At 40.7% G+C, this 20,290-nt stretch overlaps 1 protein-coding gene across 5 annotated transcripts in view; it reads right to left on the bottom strand.

Moving 5' to 3' along the window:
* Positions 1-20,290, bottom strand: part of LOC112070660 (signal-induced proliferation-associated 1-like protein 2) — a 104,230-nt gene that overhangs the window by 39,632 nt on the left and 44,308 nt on the right. For all 5 annotated transcript variants that reach the window (XM_024138089.2, XM_024138090.2, XM_024138088.2 and 2 more), the window contains exons 3-7: positions 18,211-18,338; positions 14,243-14,431; positions 9,169-9,343; positions 6,139-6,242; positions 2,682-2,839 (exon numbers count right to left, since the gene is read on the bottom strand). In XM_024138089.2, the coding sequence (XP_023993857.1) occupies positions 2,682-2,839; positions 6,139-6,242; positions 9,169-9,343; positions 14,243-14,431; positions 18,211-18,338 (754 nt within the window). The remainder of the gene's footprint in view (positions 1-2,681; positions 2,840-6,138; positions 6,243-9,168; positions 9,344-14,242; positions 14,432-18,210; positions 18,339-20,290) is intronic.

Here is a 20,290-nt window from a genome sequence, read left to right on the forward strand (position 1 = left end):
GACAGGTGTGCACCTTTCCAAATCATGGTCAATCAATTGAATTTGCCACAGGTGGACTCCAATCAAGTTGTAGAAACATCAAGGATGATCAATGGAAACAGGGTGCACCTGAGCTCAATTTCGTATCTCATAGCAAAGGGTCTGAATACTTACATAAATAAGGCATCTGTTTATTAAATTTGTTTAATTTGCAAAGATTCCTAAAAACCTATTTTCGCTTTGTCATTATGGGTTATTGTGTGTAGATTGATGAGGAAAACAATTAATTTGATCAATTTTAGAATAAAGGCTGTAACGTAACAAAATGTGGGAAAAGTCAAGGGGTCTGAATACTTTCCGAATGCGCTGTAAATATAAAGTGSTTAAACAGTATGTAAACATTATTMAAGTGACTAGTGTTCAATGACTATGTACATAGGGCAGCAGTCTAAGGCGCAGGGTAGAGTACCRCATGGTAGCCGGCTAGAACAGTGAATAAGGTTCAGGGCAGGGAACTGAGTGGAGGCTGGCTAGTTGGGACTGTAACAGTCTGATGGCCTGGATATAGAAGCTGTTTCTTAGTTTCTCGGTCCCAGCTGCCTTCAATATGGTAGTGGGGTGAACAGGCTGTGGCCCGGGTGGCTGAGGTCCTTGGGCTGAGCACACACTCCTGTGAAGCCCCTGTGTTGAAGATCAGCATGGCGGAGGTGTTGTTGCCTACCCTTACCACTTGGGGTCGGCCCGTCAGGAAGTCCAAGACCGAGTTGCACAGGGAAGGGTTCAGACCCTGGGCCCTTAGCTGTAATCGATGAACAGTATTCTTACATACAGTACCAGTCAAAAGTTTGGACACACCAACTCATTCAAGGGTTTCTCTTTATTTTTACTATTAGAATAATAGTAGACATCAAAACTATGATTCCATATGTGTTATTTCATAGTTTTGATATCTTCACTATTATTCTACAATGTAGAAAATAGTAAAAATAAATAAAAACCCTGGAATGAGTAGGTGTRTTCAAACTTTTGACTGGTACTGTAGGTATTTATCTTGTTCAGGTGGGATTGGGCAGGGTGCAGTGCAATGGCGATCGCCCGGGGTCTGTTGAAGCGAAATGTGAATTGCAGAGGGTCTGGGTTTCAGGTAAGGTAGAGGTGATATGATCCTTAGCCTCTCAAAGARCTTCATGATGACAGAAGTGAGTGCAAGGGGCGATAGTCATTTACCTTCACTTTCTTGGGTACAGTAACAATGGTGGACATCTTGATGCAAGTGGGAACAACAGACTGGGATATGGAGATGAAATACGTCCGTAAACACTTCAGCCAGCTGGTCTGCACATGCTTTGAGGACGTGGCCCTGGCAGTCTGGCAAGGGTTAACACGCTTAAATTACTTACTCACGTCGGCCACAGAGAACGAAAGCACAGAGTCCTCGTGAGCGTCGGTGGCCATGTTGGGGGGCTCGATGTCGTTTTCCTCGAAGYGGGTGAAGGTGTTTAGCTCGTCCAGGAGCGAGGCGTAGATGTCCGCGGCGTGGCTGGTTTTCCCTTCATAGAATCGGTGATTGTCTGGAGTCCCTGTCACATATGTATCATGTCTGAGCCGTTTAATGCTGTGTACTGTTGTTTTGCCTCTTGATTGTGTTACTGAGGTCGTAGCTGGTCTGCTTGTACACATCCATGTTCCCAGTCACCTTGCCATGGTTAAAATGCGAAGGTTCGCGCTTTCAGTTTTGCGCGAATGCTGCAATAAATCCACGGATTTTGGTTTGGACGAGTTCTAATCGTCACAGTGGGAACAACATCCTCTATACAATTCCTTATTAACCCATTCTCCGAGTCAGTGTGTACGTAAATACTRTTCTCAGAGGCGACCCAGAATATTTCCAGTTCCGCGTGATCAAAACAATCTTGAAGCATAGATTKCAATTGGTCAGACCAACATTGAGCAGTCCATACYACAGGAGCTTCCTGTTCCTGTTTTGCATAGCCCCAAAAGGGAGAGTAGCAATGACCCACGGTCCGTGTTGCGCATGTAGCACAGGAGATGTGTTGATAGAATTTCTGTAGCGTTATCCTCAGATTTCCTTTATTAAAGTCCCCAGCTACAATAAATGCTGCCTCAGAATAAGCGGTTTCCAGGTTGCACATAGAAAAGTGTAGTTCCCTGAGTGTCGGCTTGGGTGGGAATACACACGGCAGTGATGATGATCGAAGAAAATTATTTTGGGAGGTAATGCGGTATTCCTGATTGGGAGAACGTTACCACAATCACACAGTTGTTAATCATGAAACKTATTTTATTTTTCCWATAKAATTTTTTCTTCCTGTCTGTGCGATGGACAGAGAACCCTGCTGGCTGAATGGACATGGACAATATGTCCACAGATAGCCATGATTCTGTAAAAAAACACTATGTTACAGTCCCTGTTGTCTCTCTGGAAGGAGATCCTCGCCCTAAGCTTGTCTACTTTATTGTCCAGGGACTGAACGTTAGCAATGGAGGGAGTTGACACTTGATTCAACAATCATTAAGAGGTACTTCTGAATGATTGACTCTTGTAATGATTGGATTCCAGCCTTATTGAAATTGGGCACTTAGGTACATGAATGATTGAATAAATGCAMGTTAATTTAAACCAGCTCTACACATCTCTCACACCAAGTGTTTTAGAAGTATCGGCGGTCTGCTTTGCTCACCTGTAGCAAACATTTTCTGTGCAAGGGTTGTGGACTTTGACGATGATGAACACGTGCTGGAAGTGCGAGCGAATGTTTTGGGGAGTGAAGGGAAGAGCACCAGGTTCCTGGAAGATGACGGTGACAATGTCATTTCCAATGTGTCTCTTCCTCAGTAGCTAAATGGCAAGAAAAGGAAACGGAAAAGAAAAAGCACATTAGAATTCAGAAAAGTAATAATGCCCTTACAGTACATGAGAGACTATGACAGTGTCTCAATGGTCTCAAAAGGCTGATGACCTACATGGTGGAAATATATCCCATCCTTTATCACGAGTCAAGCTGTTAATTGGTCAAGGAAAGGATATGGAGGACAGTAAAACCTGTTTATTTGGAGTCTATCAGAGGGCATGCGGGAGCTACAGTACTGTCATATTGCTTACACCTTGCCAATCAACAGAAGTGCTAAAGGCAGTGGCTAGGGTCCAGGGTTTCTTAACAGGGCGATAGCCTCCTCACCAGGAGGCCATAATCTGTTAAGTCCCTTGGTGTAGGTGGTAAACAAACGGGATGAGGGGTGGAATTGACTGGATAAAGGGGCTCAAGTAGTGGCAGAGCCTCTGCCGACCTTGGGGGGGGGGGGGCTTACGGCTAATCTCAGAAATCAAATGGGATCCCAGGGGAGGAATGAAACTTCAAATCCTGATAATCAAGGCCCAAGACACATGCGAAGCCCAAGACACATGGCCCGTTCTAATTTCGTAAAGATCAGAAAGACACTGGCCCTCGTTCCTGTATAGGTGGCTTTCTATGAACGCGGGGCAGTTTGCAGAGTATGTCCAGGAATCAGGATGACAGAGGGCCACAGCTTTAAGATGGCCTAAAATCTTTATTGCTGTAACTGAATTTCAGACCTCCAGAATAGTCCATTAATTAAAAAAAACTGCGAATTGAATTAGAGGTCGACCGATTAATTAGGGCCGATTTCAAGTTTCATAACAATTGGTAATCTGCATTTTTGGATGCCGATTATGGCCGATTACATTGCATTCCACGAGGAAACTACGTGGCAGGCWAACCACCTGTTACGCGAGTGCAGCAAGGAGCCAAGGTAAGTTGCTAGCTAGCATTAAACGTATCTTATAAAAAACAATCAATCTTCATATAATCACTAGTTAACTACACATGGTTGATGATATTACAAGGTTAACTAGCTTGTCCTGCGTTGCATATAATCAATGTGGTGCCTGTTAATTTCTCATCGAATCACAGCCTACTTCGCCAAACGGGGGATGATTTAAGCGCATTCGCGAAAAAAGCACAAGCGTTGCACGAATGTACCTAACCATAAACATCAATGCCTTTCTTAAAATCCATACACAGAAGTATATATTTTTTTAAACCTGCATATTTAGTTAAAAGAAATTAATGTTAGCAGGCAATATTAACTAGAGAAATTGTGTCATAAAAAATAAAAAATAAAAAAATAAAATAAAATCGGTCGATCTCTAATCTGAATGCTGTTCCCAAGAGCTTTACGTAAAATACTGCTTACAACTGCAAAGCAAATAGAATCAACATGGTGCACATGACAATTCATTTATAGACCATGTTGCTATGGTCTAGATAGAAAGACCCACCCAGGCATATTCAGCCACCCAGGCATATTCAGACACCAAGCAGAGTGGGGAATTTAATTGAGTGCATGCGAAATCGTTGTCGTGGCAACATCTCCAGCAATAGCATTTCCAATTAACAAGTCACTGACTGGGGGAAATTATGCACGACTCCGAAATGATGAGTGCCAATTTCTAATATTGGAGAGCAGATTGTGACTAAAGGATCAACATGGCAAGCTACCAGTTGTAGTAAATGGGTAGAAACTAAGGAATGTTCATGATAATGATCACTATAACGATGATWAAAAAAAGGGTTGCAGTTAGAGTCATTGACGTCAGTGAGAAWWWWWTWTTTTTTTTAAAGCAGCATAGTTTTCTTTTTCGCTTGACTTGAGTTTCTGGGAGGGGTTTACTAAGCTAACATATGGAATTGTTTTAAGATGGTCATAGCAAGGATCATTTAGCTATTTGATGTTGAATTTTAGAACCCCTTTATGTATCCCCCCAAAATATTAAAACATTACTGCACTTAGGCCCATAGAAACACATTGATAACTGATTCATACATGGAAAAGCAGATAGTAAAAAATTTTTTTTAATTATTTTTGCACATTTTTAACCCAATATGTTTGGTCTGACAAACACAGCCGTAAGCTCAGCCATCTTCCACTGCACATGTGGAAGGCCACCACTAGCGGATGCGGTGGATTGAGACGCAGCCCATGCAATAAAATAGATACAACTATCTTAAAACAGACGGATTTTGATGGGGATGTTTTTATTATGGTAATTACATTTCCGCGGGGCAGCGGAAATTGACTCAAGAGGGTTATGTGCAGTGGTGTAAAGTACTTAAGGAAAAATACTTTAAAGTAAGTTTAAGTAGTTTTGTGGGGTATCTGTACTGTACCATTTAGTTATAAGTTTTACTTCACTACATTCCGAAAGTAAATAATGTACTTTTTACTCTGCACATTTTCCCTGACACCCAAAACTACATTTTGAATCCTTAGCAGGACAGGAAAATGGACCAATTCAGGCGCTTATCAAGAACATCAATGGTCATCCCTACTGCCTCTGATCTGGCAGACTCACTAAACACACATGCTTAATTTGTAAATGAGTGTKCCCCTGGCTTTCCGTAAACAAAAAAAGAACAAGAAAATGTCACCATCTGGTTTGCTTAATATAAGGAATTTGAAATTATTTGTTCTTTTACATTTGATATTTAAGTATATTTTAGCAATTACATTTACTTTGATACTTAAGTATATTTAATACCAAATACTTTTAGACCTTTACTCAAGTAGTATTTTACTGGGTGACTTCCACTTTTACTTGAGTAGTTTTCTATTAAGGCATCTTTACTTTTTCCTCAAGTACGAAAATGGAGTACTTTTTCCAGCACTGTTTATGTGCACATCTCAAGTCAGGATTCAGCCCTTAATGTTTTGAAAAATCTGACCTACTAGATCTTTGTGTTAATTATCAAAGTGTTCAATAGCTCTTCTGAAGTGGCACTCCTAAATCTGGCTTTAAGGRCAGTTACAACAATATTCAAATACCTGTGGCAGTGACGTTTGCCAAGACCAATCTCTCAGTTTACTTACACAAATGTTGGGGGCCCACTGCGGGTGGACACAGATTGACTAGTGCTGCTTTAAAGGGATACTTTCGGATGTTGGCAATGAGGCCCTGTATCTACTTCCCCAGAGTCAGATGTACAAGCGTGGATATACATTTTACGCATCTGTGTCCAGTATGAAGGAAGTTAGAGGTAGCGTTAGCCCAATGACTGGAAGTCTACAATATCTACTAGCATGCTAGCAGGTACCCATAGACTTCCAGTGTCCACTCACCTGTTGTCGGTTGTTTGGGGTGTAGGGGAGCAGTGTGGACACGTGGAACATCAGCTCATAGTCTTTGTAAGTAGTGTAGAGAGAATGTGTTCCAGTGGAATCCGCTGTAACACCCAAACAAAGAATTTAGGTCAGAGCAGCTCAGACAGAGACATTCTAAACAACAGAATTTAAAATAATGTAATACTGTAGTCTCTGGAGAAAAAAAAAAAAAAATCTAATTACATGATCTGCAATAAGATCATTGTATACAGCAGTAATAATCCTGTGGTATTGCCAGGGACAGACTGGGACCAGAAATGGGCATTTCCAACACTCTGGACCATTCATTTCCTTGAGGCCCTCCCATTATTAGTCAAATAACAATAATACTGCACAAATTATTTTTTTAAAGACAGATCAGCCAATCTTGCATTTGCCTGAAATGCCCAGTCTGTTTCTGGGTTTCTGTTTCTGGGTATTTCTAAATGGCCCGTTCTCTTTCCCCAGAGCTCGGAAACGACACTGGCCATTGTTCCTGTTTAGGTGGCTTTACATGAACGCTGGGCAGATTGCGTGTCATTTCCAGGAATCAGGATGGACACAGCTTTAAGATGGCTTAAAATCTTGACTGCTGTAACTGAATTTCAGAYCTCCAGAATAGCCCATTAATCAAAAGACTGTTATCTGAATGCTTTTCCCAAGAGCCTTATGTAAGATGTTGCTTACAACTACGAAACAAATAGAACCAACAGAGTACACATGACAATTCATTTATAGAGAGTGTTGCTATGGTCTATATAGAAAGACCCACSCGGGTTTATTCACAAACAACAAGTCGAATCAAGCTTTTTTTATATAGCTCATTTCAGACATGGAATGCCTCACAATGTGCTTCACAGGAAAAAAGACGAATACAAAAAACAAGGAAAAGAAAAACTGAAATATTTACTACTACACAACAAACAAGAATAAAAACTAAAGTGTGACAAAAACTGAATAACTAAAAAGCACCCTAAGGAAAAGCAAAGCAAAAAACATGAGTTTTAAGATCTCTTAAATATATGTCCACAGTTTTGGCCCCCCTCAGGTTCTCTGGCAGGCTATTCCAGAGGCTGGGGGCATAATAAATATAGACTGCCTCTCCACCAAGCAGAGTGGGGAACTTAACATGGAGTGCATGCGACCAGCCCATCTTAAAATTTGACTGAACTGCCCAATGGTTGGTCTTTTTCTAAATTCCTGTATTTCAGCAGAGAGATATACATAAATCTCTATATCTATATTAATTTACACTGAGGAAAAATGTAAACGCAACATGTAAAGTGTCGGTCCCATGTTTCATGAGCTGAAATAAAAAAATCCCTGCAATTTTCCATACGCACAGAAACCGTATTTATCTAAAACCTTGCACTCAAATGTATTTACATCCCTGTTAGTGAGCATTTCTCCTGTGACAAAATAATCCATCCATCTGACAGGTGTGGSATATCAAGAAGCTGATTAAACAGCATGATCATTACACAGGTGCAGCTTATGTATGAAAGCCCTTTTGTGGGGTAAAACGTATTCTTATTGGCTGGGCCTCCAAGGYCCGCCCATGGTTGCACCCCTTCCCAGTCATGTGAAATCCATAGATTAGGGCCTAATGAATTTATTTCAATTGACTGATTGCTTTATATGAACTGTAACTCAGTAAAATCTTTGAAATTGTTGCATCTGTCTGTCTGTCTGTCTGTACAGTATATACACTACCGTTCAAAGGTTTGGGGTCACTTAGAAATGTCCTTGTTTTTGAAAGAAAAGCACATTTTTTGTCCATTAAAATAACATCAAATTGATCAGAAATACAGTGTAGACATTGTTAATGTTGTAAATGACTATTGTAGCTGGAAAGGGCAGATTTTTTATGGAATATCTACATAGGCGTACAGAGGCCCATTATCAGCAACCATCACTCCTGTGTTCCCATTGCACGTTGTGTTAGCTAATCCAAGTTTATCATTTTAAAAGGCTAATTGATCATTAGAAAACCCTTTTGCAATTATGTTAGCACAGCTGAAAACTGTTGTTCTGATTAAAGAAGCAATAAAACTAGCCTTCTTTAGACTAGTTGAGTATCTGGAGCATCAGCATTTGTGGGTTTGATTACAGGCTCAAAATGGCCAGAAACAAATAACTTTCTTCTGAAACTTGTCAGTCTATTCTTGTTCTGAGAAATGAAGGCTATTCCATGCAAGAAATTGCCAAGAAATGGACGATCTTATACAACGCTGTATACTACTCCCTTCACAGAACAGCGCAAACTGGCTCTAACCAGAATATAAAGAGGAGTGGGAGGCCAAGGTGCACAACTGAGAAAGAGGACAAGTACATTAGTGTATCTAGTTTGAGAAACAGATGCCTCCCAAGTCCTCAACTGGCAGCTTCAATAAATAGTACCCGCAAAACACCAGTCTCAACGTCAACCGTGAAGAGGCGACTCTGGGATGCTGACATTTAACACCCCTACTCTTACGATAAGTGCCATGGGAACTTTAGCGACCACAGAGAGTCAGGACACCCGTTTAACGTCCCATCCGAAACACGGCACCCTACACAGAGCAATGTCCCCAGTCACTGCCCTGTGGCATTGGGATATTTTTTTTTAGACCAGAGGACAGGGTGCCTCCTACTGGCCCCCAACACCATTTATGCGTATAATAAAAAAATCGTATTAAGTATGCAGAGTTAAAAAAAAAAATCCTGGCCATCTAACGCCTCGAGCATTTGTCAGTGTACAGAGAGACATGGACTTAAAAAAAAAAAAAAAAAAATGTTGTTGCAATCTACCACATTTTTTCAAACTTCCAAGTTTGCTCCTATCAAAAGATAAATCATTCAAAACGGAATTCTTCTTCTTTTCAGTTGGTCTGTACAAGAGGGTGTACAGTACGTGTCCAGCTGGGCCCTCATCCTCTAATTTATTGAACATTTATCAAGCATATGATAAATCAAATGATAATAACATATATAAAAAACAAATGTGTGTGTTGAGTCATGAACTCTTACTTTTGTTGTCCAGCTGGGCCCGGTACTTGGTGAAGCCCTTCAGCCTGACCCTCTGGCCCAGCAGCTCCATGAACTCCTCTAGGGCGGGGCTGGCGCTCTCATTGTTGTACATCTCCTCTTCGGTGCTCTGGCCCGCCTGGCAGTACATGATGCCCACCTTGTGCTGGAAGCTCAACTGGAATGACAAAGAACAATAAGGGTGGGGTTATGACATGCCAATGTCTGCCCAATATCTGTTTATGCTACGCTAATGTGTGGAAGAACCTTGTAATTTAGGGGTGGGTTATAACCTGGGGTTATGACCTGCCTATGTCTACCTAATGTCTGTTTATTATACGATAATAAATATATATTTTTTTTTTTTAAATCTCAATTCAAATCTTATAAAAAGGTAACTGGCGTAACGCTTATGAAACATTTCTCCAAATGCTTGGGCGCATGACCAAATTATAGMAGGTGTTATTTTTCATAAGACACTGAGCAACACTAAGATGGGACATTCAGTATTCAACGATGCATTCTTCCTTATCTACACTCTTGATTGAAATGCTCTGTAGCGTCAGAGACGGTTGCCGGCGCCGGTGTATGGTGTCAAATTAGACTGAAACGCTCCTGTAAGCACTCAGGGAGGGAAGGATATATCAAGCGTGGTACCAGCCCAGTGCATTTTATCTCCTGCTATCAATACCTATTACCTGACACCAGGTGCTGAGATAGCACACTTGGCGCTAGCCATCTGAACAATCAGAGGAGTTGACACACACAAAAGAGGAAATAATTACAGTGTGAGTGGCCCTAAGACCACACCTAACAGTTGGTCCTGAATAATTKATTAATCTTAGAAATGCTGTAAAACCTTTTTTTTTGTGTGTGGGGGAGGCTCGGGTGCACGAGACCAGGATCAGCAGAACCTTTACGAAACTCAAAGAAGGTCCTCATAAGACAGTGGAGGTGCTCACTGCTCACAGCTAAGCAACATGACAAGACGAGCGGTCAAAAGAAAAATGCATTAAATCGAGAAGTCTCAATTTGCGTGGCTGGTCTCTTCCCAGCTCTCACATTGTCGTGGCAACACTGCAAAAATTCAGTGGGAGGTGAGGCCATATTGTTTTGGATAAGGGGAACGGAAGCTGTGCCGCCTTAGTAAATGATTCAAACTTGAGGGGGATAGGGGAAGTACTGCTGGTAAAGCGAAGTTAGATTGCCATTGATGGTYGTCTTTACTACGTATCTCCACGGTTGCTTAACGAGTAGCTAACAATAATAGCATTCCAGTCCTACTTACAGTAGATATAACCGGTGAAAGATCATTATGATATTATCACATCAATGAAATGTAACATAATTAAACTTAATCAAATTGAGGAATAAGAGAGTTGACCCCTAGACATTCCTTGAGGTCAAGATTCCCCCTCACCTCTCGCCAGCTTTGCTCCAATAGATTTACAAACCTGCCACGCTCCCCAAATGAAAGAAGCTTGTATGAAACTTGATCTCATCAATACTCTGATATTGCACCCTGATGCCATTTCTCCCCCTGCTGTTACATGCTTTAGGGATTGATCTGTCTTGATGCACGTCTCTGGTTACCCAGAAATCCAGTTACATGGCAATACCGCTTATTGTTTTTCCCCTGTCCAGAGATGAGTGAATATTCCACCATATTGATACTAGATACCGGAGCCATGGTAGCATAGAAATATAATTACTAGAATGGGAGAAAACCCCTCAGACGGTGGCAATTGGATTTCTTTGCATGGTAGTCATAATTGGGAAAATAAATGTCATTAAAGTCTAGCCTCTGAGAGTGGTGAGTTGCGTATTTGTACAATTTCCTGGTTTCCCGCTGTGCCAGACATAGCCCGAAAGGCAGGATGCTGAATCCGTAAGTGCTTGATTGATGATAAGGGCTCAAAAACAGGCAAACTACATATCTGGGTTTTTGCTTAACACAGTAAAGCAATCAWAATCTGCAGTGTAATCCCTTGTTGTAAGCGGAAATACCTACTTGTGACAACAGTGATGTATAAGATATGTGATTGTATTAGGATCATATTGTGCACTCAATTGTAATACAAATACCCTAGTCATTTACGGGGCACATTAAAAGCCTCAATGCAGTCAAAATCCTGTGTTTTATATATGTTTCCACACTATGGAGGCTGGAATAACACTGTGAAAATGATAATGCCCTTTTAGTGTAAGAGCTATGTGAAAAGACTGCCAGAAATGTCTGAAGGTTTTGGTGGGATGGAGATTTGGCCTTCCTGGTTATATAACCAGGCGGTAAATTAGTTAATAGACCAACAAGAAAGAGAATCCCAAACCTCTGTGACAATAACATCTAGTTTTTAGTTTACCCCTCCCCACTCAGACAGTTCAAGCAAAATTATTGTATGAAAAATTGCTCTTTGCTAAGAAACAATTTGTTTCTTTTAGACTTGTGGTCACCAACCGATCCGTCAATCTCCAAGGCATTCCTAGTGAACCACCAAACATYTCTGTAATATTTTTATTTAATTTGTTTGGTGCTGTTGGCAGTGTGCACTTGATTCAGCAGTCCTAGCACCGGAAAGGCAAACAGTGCCTATTTTGAATCATTTCATGTGTCTGAATGTAGAACTCCGCCCAACCGGTTGGCCCAGAGAACAAATTAAGCGCACCTATAGGCTTACCACTGGCCAATCAGATAGCTCAGATCACTGTGTCAAGAACTGCAACTCTGAAAACTCTTGGATTTTTCACGCTCAATAGTTTCCCGGGGGTGTATAATAATAAAAAAAGATATAACATTTAGATGATTCTTTTATCCAAAACACGCACGCCTCGTTTTCTGGGGGGTATTGTTGGTCGGGTGAATTGAACCCATTATCCTGTCATTGCAAGCGCCATGCTCTACCATAAGCAATGTTACGATGCAGAGCAGGTTAGAACCTTTTGTATTGACCTGTGGCTTTATTATGAAACTCCATCAGTACTTCTTTAACTTTAGCGAGCTTAACTGCAACCATTAAGTCAATTGAACTGCCCTGAGATCAGCAGAAAGGTGACTCCAAGAAGAGAGAGTTTGTTAGGATCAAAGGAAATGTAGAATTAGCAAAGCCCAGGTAAAAAGTTAGATGAAAACCCTGGGGTAGAAATGTTATTTTTCAGCAGGTTAATTACACTATTTTCAATGCCAAAAAACACACCAGAATGACACCAGAAAGGTTTGAATATTGCTGCCCACCAATGATTCCCAACCAAATTGACTATTTTGACGAAAACAATGGATAAATGTTGCCCTAAGAGTTGTGCAAAGGTGGAAGAACATTTTTCAAAATGATTCACAGCTGGAATGGCTGCCAAAGGTGCTTTCATCAAGTATATATACAGTTGAAGTTGGARGTTTACATACACCTTAGCCAAATACATTTCATCTCAGTTTTTCATATTTCCTGACATTTAATCCTAATACAAATTCCCTGTCTTAGGTCATATAGGATCACCAATTTATTTGAAGAATGTGAAATGTCAGAATTATAGTAGAGAGAATGATTTCAGCTTTYATTTCTTTCATCACATTCCCAGTGGGTCAGAAGTTTACATACAGTCAATTAGTATTTGGTAGCATTGCCTTGAAATTGTTTAACTTGGGTCAAATGTTTCGGGTAGCCTTCCACAAGCTTCCCACAATAAGTTGGGTGAATTTTGGCCCATTCCTCCTGACAGCTGGTGTAACTGCGTCAGGTTTGTAGGCCTTCTTGCTAGCACACGCTTTTTCAGTTCTGCCCACAAATCTTTAGGATTGAGGTCAGGGCTTTGTGATGGCCACTCCAATACCTTGACTTTGTTGTCCTTAAGCCATTTTGCCACAACTTTGGAAGTATGCGTGTGGTCATTGTTCATTTGGAAGACCCATTTGTGACCAAGCTTTAACTTCCTGACTGATGTCTTGAGATGTTACTTCAATATATCCACATAATCTTCCTTCGTGATGATGCCATCTACTTTGGGAAGTGCACCAGTCCCTCCTGCAGCAAAGCACCCCCACAACATGATGCTGCCACCCCTGTGCTTCATGGTTGGGATAGTGTTCTTCGGCTTGCAAGCCTCCCCTTTTCCTCCAAACATAATGATGGTCATTATGGCCAAACAGTTCTATTTTTGTTTCATCAGACCAGAGGACATTTCTCCAAAAAGTACAATCTTTGTCCCCATGTGCAGTTGCAAACCGTAGTCTGGCTTTTTTATGGCGGTTTCGGAGCAGTGGCTTCTTCCTTGCTGAGCGCCCTTTCAGGTTATGTCGATATAGGACTCGACTTTACTGTGGAAATAGATACTTTGTACCGGTTTCCTCCAGCATCTTCACAAGGTCCTTTGCTGTTGTTCTTGGATTGATTAGCACTTTTTGCACCAAAGTACATTCATCTCTAGGAGACAGAACGCATCTCCTTCCTGAGCGGTATGATGGCTGCGTGGTCCCATGGTGTTTATACTTACGTACTATTGTTTGTACAGATGAACGTGGTACCTTCAGGCATTTGGAAATTGCTCCCAAGGATGAACCAGACTTGTGGAGGTCTACAATTTTTGAGTTTGAAGGTAGGCCTTGAAAAACATCCACAGGTACACCTCCAATTGACTCAAATGATGTCAATTAGCCTATCAGAAGCTTCTAAAGCCATGACATCATTTTCTGAAATTTCCAAGCTGTTTAAAGGCACAGTCAACTTAGTGTATGTAAACTTCTGACCCACTGGAATTGTGATACAGTGAATTATAAGTGAAATAATCTGTCTGTAAACAATTGTTAGAAAAATTACTTGTGTCATGCACAAAGTAGATGTCCTAACCGACTTGCCAAAACTATAGTTTGTTAACAAGAAATGTGTGGAGTGGTTGAAAAATTAGTTTTAATGATTCCAACCTAAGTGTATGTAAACTTCCGACTTCAACTGTACACACACACACACAGAGAAAATGTGGAGTAGGTTTATACATTTTTTAGAAAAACATTTAAAATCAGAAAAATGTTAAGACTGTGCAAGGGGTGTGGAAACTTTTACTAGCGACTGTCTCTATGATCACTCACCCCCTGTTGGTCCAGCTTGAGGAGCTGCTCAGGGACCTTGGGTGAGCTGGTGGCCAGCCTGAGACACTGGATGTTCAGCTCTGGGACCACATACTCCAGCACCTCCTTCAGCGGTAGGCCCCTGGCCATGCCATGCTTGGCGGTGGAGGGCACGGCGTCTTCCAGGATTGCCCCTCGGAGAGTGGTGAGCTGGGGAGAACAGAGAGAGAGGCTGGAGGTTAGCTGGGGGTCTAGCCTTGACGGTTGAGTTGGATTTTGAGTAACAATTTACAAACAACTTTCATGAATAAAGTTGCAAATTATAAATACGTTAGAAATAACTATTTCATTATTTGCAAAAGTTTAACCCCCTAGAGTGTCCATCAACATCCGTCAGTTTAAGCTGTGTTTTTTTGGTTGCATGGGCTGCATCTCAATCCACCACATCGCCTATGTCACCCTTCCACATATGTGGTGAATAGTGGCAGAGCTACAGCACTGTTTGTCAGACCAGGAGACTAGAGGTCGACCGATTAATCGGAATGGCCAATTAATTAGGGCCGATTTCAAGTTTTCATAACAATCGGTATTTTTGGACACCGATTGGACGATTTTTTCCCTCACCTTTATTTAACTAGGCAAGTCAGTTAAGAACACATTCTTATTTTCAATGACGGTGGGTTAACTGCCTTGTTCAGGGGCGGAACGACAGATTTTGACCTTGTCAGCTCGGGGATTCATTTTTGCAACCTTCCGGTTACTAGTCCAACGCTCTAACCACCTGCCTTACATTGCACTCCACGAGGAGCCTGCGTGACAGACTGACTACCTGTTATGCGAGGGCAGCAAGAAGCCAAGGTAAGTTGCTATCTAGCATTAAACATATCTTATAAAAAACAATCAATCTTAACATAATCACTAGTTAACAACACATGGTTGATGATATTACTAGTTTATCTAGCGTGTCCTGCGTTGCATATAATCGATGCGGTGCCTGTTAATTTSTCATCGAATCACAGCCTACTTCGCCAAACGGGTGATGATTTAACAAGCGCATTTGCGAAAAAAGCACTGTCGTTGCACCAATGTACCTAACCATAAACATCAATGCCTTTCTTTAAAATCAATACACAAGTATATATTTTTTAAACCTGCATATTTAGCTAATTTTGCCTGCTAACATGAATTTCTTATAACTAGGGAAATTGTGTCACTTCTATTGCGTTCCGTGCAAGCAGTCAGCGTATATGCAGCAGTTTGGGCCGCCAGGCTCATTGCGAACTGTGTGAAGTGCATTTATTCCTAACAAAGACCGTAATTAATTTGCCAGAATTGTACATAATTATGACATAACATTGAAGGTCATAACATTGAAGGTTGTACAATGTAACAGCAATATTTAGACTTAGGGATGCCATCCGTTAGATAAAATACGGAACGGTTCCGTATTTCACTGAAAGAATAAACATTTTGTTTTCGAAATTATAGTTTCCGGATTCGACCATATTAATGACCAAAGGCTCGTATTTCTGTGTGTTATTATGTTATAATTAAGTCTATGATTTGATAGAGCRKTCTGACTGAGCGRTGGTAGGCAGCAGCAGGCTCGTAAGCATTCATTCAAACAGCACTTTCGTGCGTTTGCCAGCAGCTCTTCGCAATGCTTCAAGCATTGCACGGTTTATGACTTCAAGCCCATCAACTCCCGAGATTAGGCTGGTGTAACCGATGTGAAATGGCTAGCTAGTTAGCGGGGTGCGTGCTAATAGTGTTTCAAACGTCACTAGCTCTGAGACTTGGAGTAGTTGTTCCCCTTGCTCTGCAATCTGCAATCAATCTGTCGTTCTGCCCCTTTTGTTGAGCGATGGGTAACGATGCTTCGAGGGTGGCTGTTGTCGATGTGTTCCTGGTTCGAGCACAGGTAGGGGCGAGGAGAGGGACGGAAGCTATACTGTTACACTAAAGTGCCTATAAGAACATCCAATAGTCAAAGGTATATGAAATACAAATGGTATAGAGAGAAATAGTCCTATAATTCCTATAGTCACTACAACCTAAAACTTCTTACCTGGGAATATTAAAGACTCATGTTAAAAGGAACCACCAGCTTTCATATGTTCTCATGTTCTGAGCAAGGAACTTAAACGTTAGCTTTTACGTTAGCACATATGCAATACGTTAGCACATATTGCACTTTTACTTTCTTCTCCAACACTTTGTTTTTGCATTATTTAAACCAAATTGAACATGTTTCATTACTTATTTGAGGCTAAATTGATTTTATTGATGTATTATATTAAGTTAAAATAAGTGTTCATTCAGTATTGTTGTAATTGTCATTATTACAAATACATTTAAAAAATCGTCCGATTAAATCGGTATCAGCTTTTTTGGTCCTCCAATAATCGGTATCGGCGTTGAAAAATCATAAAAATCGGTCGACCTCTACAGGAGACATCCCGAAAAATAAAATAAAAATCGGTCTTCTCCGTCTGTAGCATCCTAACAGTTTGTCACGGGATTCGTCTAAAGTCGGTAACGCTGATGTACCAACGTTCGTCTGTAGTGTCCAAACCATTTGGGCTACAAACTAATATGACCCCACTGTAGAAAGGGGACTATCACAAACAGGATGGTGTTCTCCATTTTGCTCTACACTATTCACAAGTGTCACGGGACTCGTCTAACGGTAACCCAAACAAATGAATGAATGTAAGTATGGAGGTAGTTGTGCCAAATTAGTAAAAAAACGACAATATTTCCTGAGTTTTCTTATATCTCCTAGATAAAGGACATACACTTCAAAACCTTATTCCTTATGATACATCTTTTGTGTATTTTTTGCTATTTCTGAATGTGTAATTCAATGCATTTTTATGGGCTACAGTAGTAAAAGGATGATCCATGGTATGACATTCTTAAAACAATTCCATATGTCAGCTTAGAATCCCCCAATGGCTTAGACTTAAGAATTAAGCACTTCTAGGCATTACAATCATTACAATTCACAAGCTTTTAGTTACAACATTGAAAGTCATTCATAAAGTGTAAGCATTTATAAAGGCTCATTCGTGAAAGTTGTTATTAACAGTTGAAATTTTCTGCACCCACGTTTCAAGAGCAACATGATCCAAAAATGTTTGTAACACATTAAGTGAGTGGGAATCATTGAAGTGTTTGGCTGTCTTAAGTAATGTAGCTATGATGTTGTTATTAAAGAAGAATTCTGTTTTTTTAATGGAAAATGCTTACAAATTATGAATAGAAAATAAACTACACCAGGAAGAAAATGTAAGAGACAAATTACTGTAATATATAAGAAACATGGGTGAAATATGGAGTAGTAAACTAGGGTACTAGTGAAGAGAGTACCTCCCCAAAGAGCTTCAATTTCCCGCTGCACGCAGTTAAACGTCTCTCTCCCGGTTCTCTAGGTTAAGTTGCATCGGGAATTAGCTTTTAGTAAAACTAAATAGATTAGCCTTTAGCATTAGCGTGTCATAAGAAGTGCAACCACAAACTCCCCATTTACAATATCTCATAGGAGAACTAACATATCGTGGGATCAAACTTTCCCCATTAACTTGCCGGATTAAAAGTTGTTTAATGTCCCATTGGTATCATAATACAAAATGTCTGCTTATCTAGTCCACTGTGCATCATCTCAGAAAAGTTGTACCTTTCGGGTTAAGTTACGATTATCTACAGAGTTGAATTAAAAAAATAAAAATAAATGGTGGGGGGGGTTATACAGAAGTACTTGGTTTAGTTTGAATTCAATCTTGAGGTATTTTCTGTTTCACACCATTTGTGATCTTATAACTAATTGATTATTCATTATGTATGAAGGTATGACAACATTCTACCACTTCAGAATTAATTTTGCCTGCTGGTTAGCAATGTGAGAGTCCACAGTAAGAACCTGTGTACAGCATACATCTTAGGACACTCTCAGCCTTTTGCGACATCTCCCCTTTTCAATTATTTACCTCGCTGGTCCGGAAGGTGACCCGGTAGTTGTACTGTGCTCCCTCCTTTCCCTCATCCAGCTTTTCCCGGCGGATACTGACCGCTACGGGGCCCAAGTTCTCATCCGTGCCAAAGTAGTTCTGGTGATCTGAGGGTAAATGGTAAACGACGGTACAACACAAATGTTAGCTGCGGTTTGGATTATGAAAACATAAGAAATCTTTATTTTCCATTAAATTCACATAAAATACAAATTTGGCTTTGGCACTCTGGCTTACAGGTCAAAGGTAAAAACAGACCTGCAACAAACACAGTTCAACTTAACATGATTTGCCTGATTGGACRTTCCTTTGCATTCCTTAAAACTCCATGAATAGGGCCTACACATCATAGATTATAACACTAGCAAAGCCAGAAAAGTAGATAAAATTCATCAAATACATGCTAACCCATAAAGATATTCCTAAACTTAGTGTATCAATAACTCAATGAGTAGACAGATACATTTCATGTAGTAATGCTCCCTTTACTGATTAATTGACATGTAGGGTTGCAAAAGACATGTAACTACAGGCTCATTTCAATAAAACCTGCACGGACTGAAACCTGCACTGCAGAAAAAAACAGTCTTTGTAGTTCCATTAACTCCAGTACGGGTTTCATTAAATTCATCCSTAGGATGAAGTGTTTTTCCTCCCTCCCTAGACCAGGGGTGTCAAATGAATTTTTCCCTGGGGGCCACATTCGGACTTCAACGTGGTCCAGCGGGCCGCACCATTTCCTCGGTGTCAAAATTTACTCCTGACTGTCTAGCTGTAAATGATGTGATTACTAGTGAGCTGGACACAGTCAAGAAACTGTATAAATGTAGGTCAATTAACATTTCTACACAGTTGCGATTTGGTTTTAGTCATGTTAAAGTACATATATATATATATATATATATATACACTGCTCAAAAAAATAAAGGGAACACTTAAACAACACAATGTAACTCCAAGTCAATCACACTTCTGTGAAATCAAACTGTCCACTTAGGAAGCAACACTGATTGACAATAAATTTCACATGCTGTTGTGCAAATGGAATAGACAAAAGGTGGAAATTATAGGCAATTAGCAAGACACCCCCAATAAAGGAGTGGTTCTGCAGGTGGTGACCACAGACCACTTCTCAGTTCCTATGCTTCCTGGCTGATGTTTTGGTCACTTTTGAATGCTGGCAGTGCTTTCACTCTAGTGGTAGCATGAGACGGAGTCTACAACCCACACAAGTGGCTCAGGTAGTGCAGCTCATCCAGGATGGCACATCAATGCGAACTGTGGCAAGAAGGTTTGCTGTGTCTGTCAGCGTAGTGTCCAGAGCATGGAGGCGCTACCAGGAGACAGGCCAGTACATCAGGAGACGTGGAGGAGGCCGTAGGAGGGCAACAACCCAGCAGCAGGACTGCTACCTCAGCCTTTGTGCAAGGAGGAGCACTGCCAGAGCCCTGCAAAATGACCTCCAGCAGGCCACAAATGTGCATGTGTCTGCTCAAACGGTCAGAAACAGACTCCATGAGGGTGGTATGAGGGCCCGACGTCCACAGGTGGGGGTTGTTCTTACAGCCCAACACCATGCACTTCACAGAAGTGTGATTGACTTGGAGTTACATTGTGTTGTTTAAGTGTTCCCTTTATTTTTTTGAGCAGTGTATATATATATAATACGGTATGACTTTACCCACATAAAAACTGTGGATGGAAATGAGGAGTATAATGACAACAAGATGTCTGTATCATGTACGGTTCACAGATCCTAATGTCTTACAGGAGAGGAGGCATGTAAAGATCTAAAAAGGGCCTGAAATGGACACTTTCATCATGATTTATGATCTTTTCATGATTGTGATACAAATGTCAAATGCAAACATTCTTCCTCCCAACAAAGTTTCTATGTGAGGATTGCCAGAACAATCTGAGATACCAAAAATATGTTCCACCTAGGCAGGCGTGGAATCGCCCATCTTCAAGTTTAGTTCAAGTCTGTAAAATAGCTGAAAAAAAGCTATTAGCAACATCTTGGGTTTGATGTGGATCATATTATGGCTAATATAAAATG

This window comes from Salvelinus sp. IW2-2015, unplaced genomic scaffold (assembly GCF_002910315.2).
Source record: "Salvelinus sp. IW2-2015 unplaced genomic scaffold, ASM291031v2 Un_scaffold1384, whole genome shotgun sequence".
NCBI classification, from domain to species: domain Eukaryota; kingdom Metazoa; phylum Chordata; class Actinopteri; order Salmoniformes; family Salmonidae; genus Salvelinus; species Salvelinus sp. IW2-2015.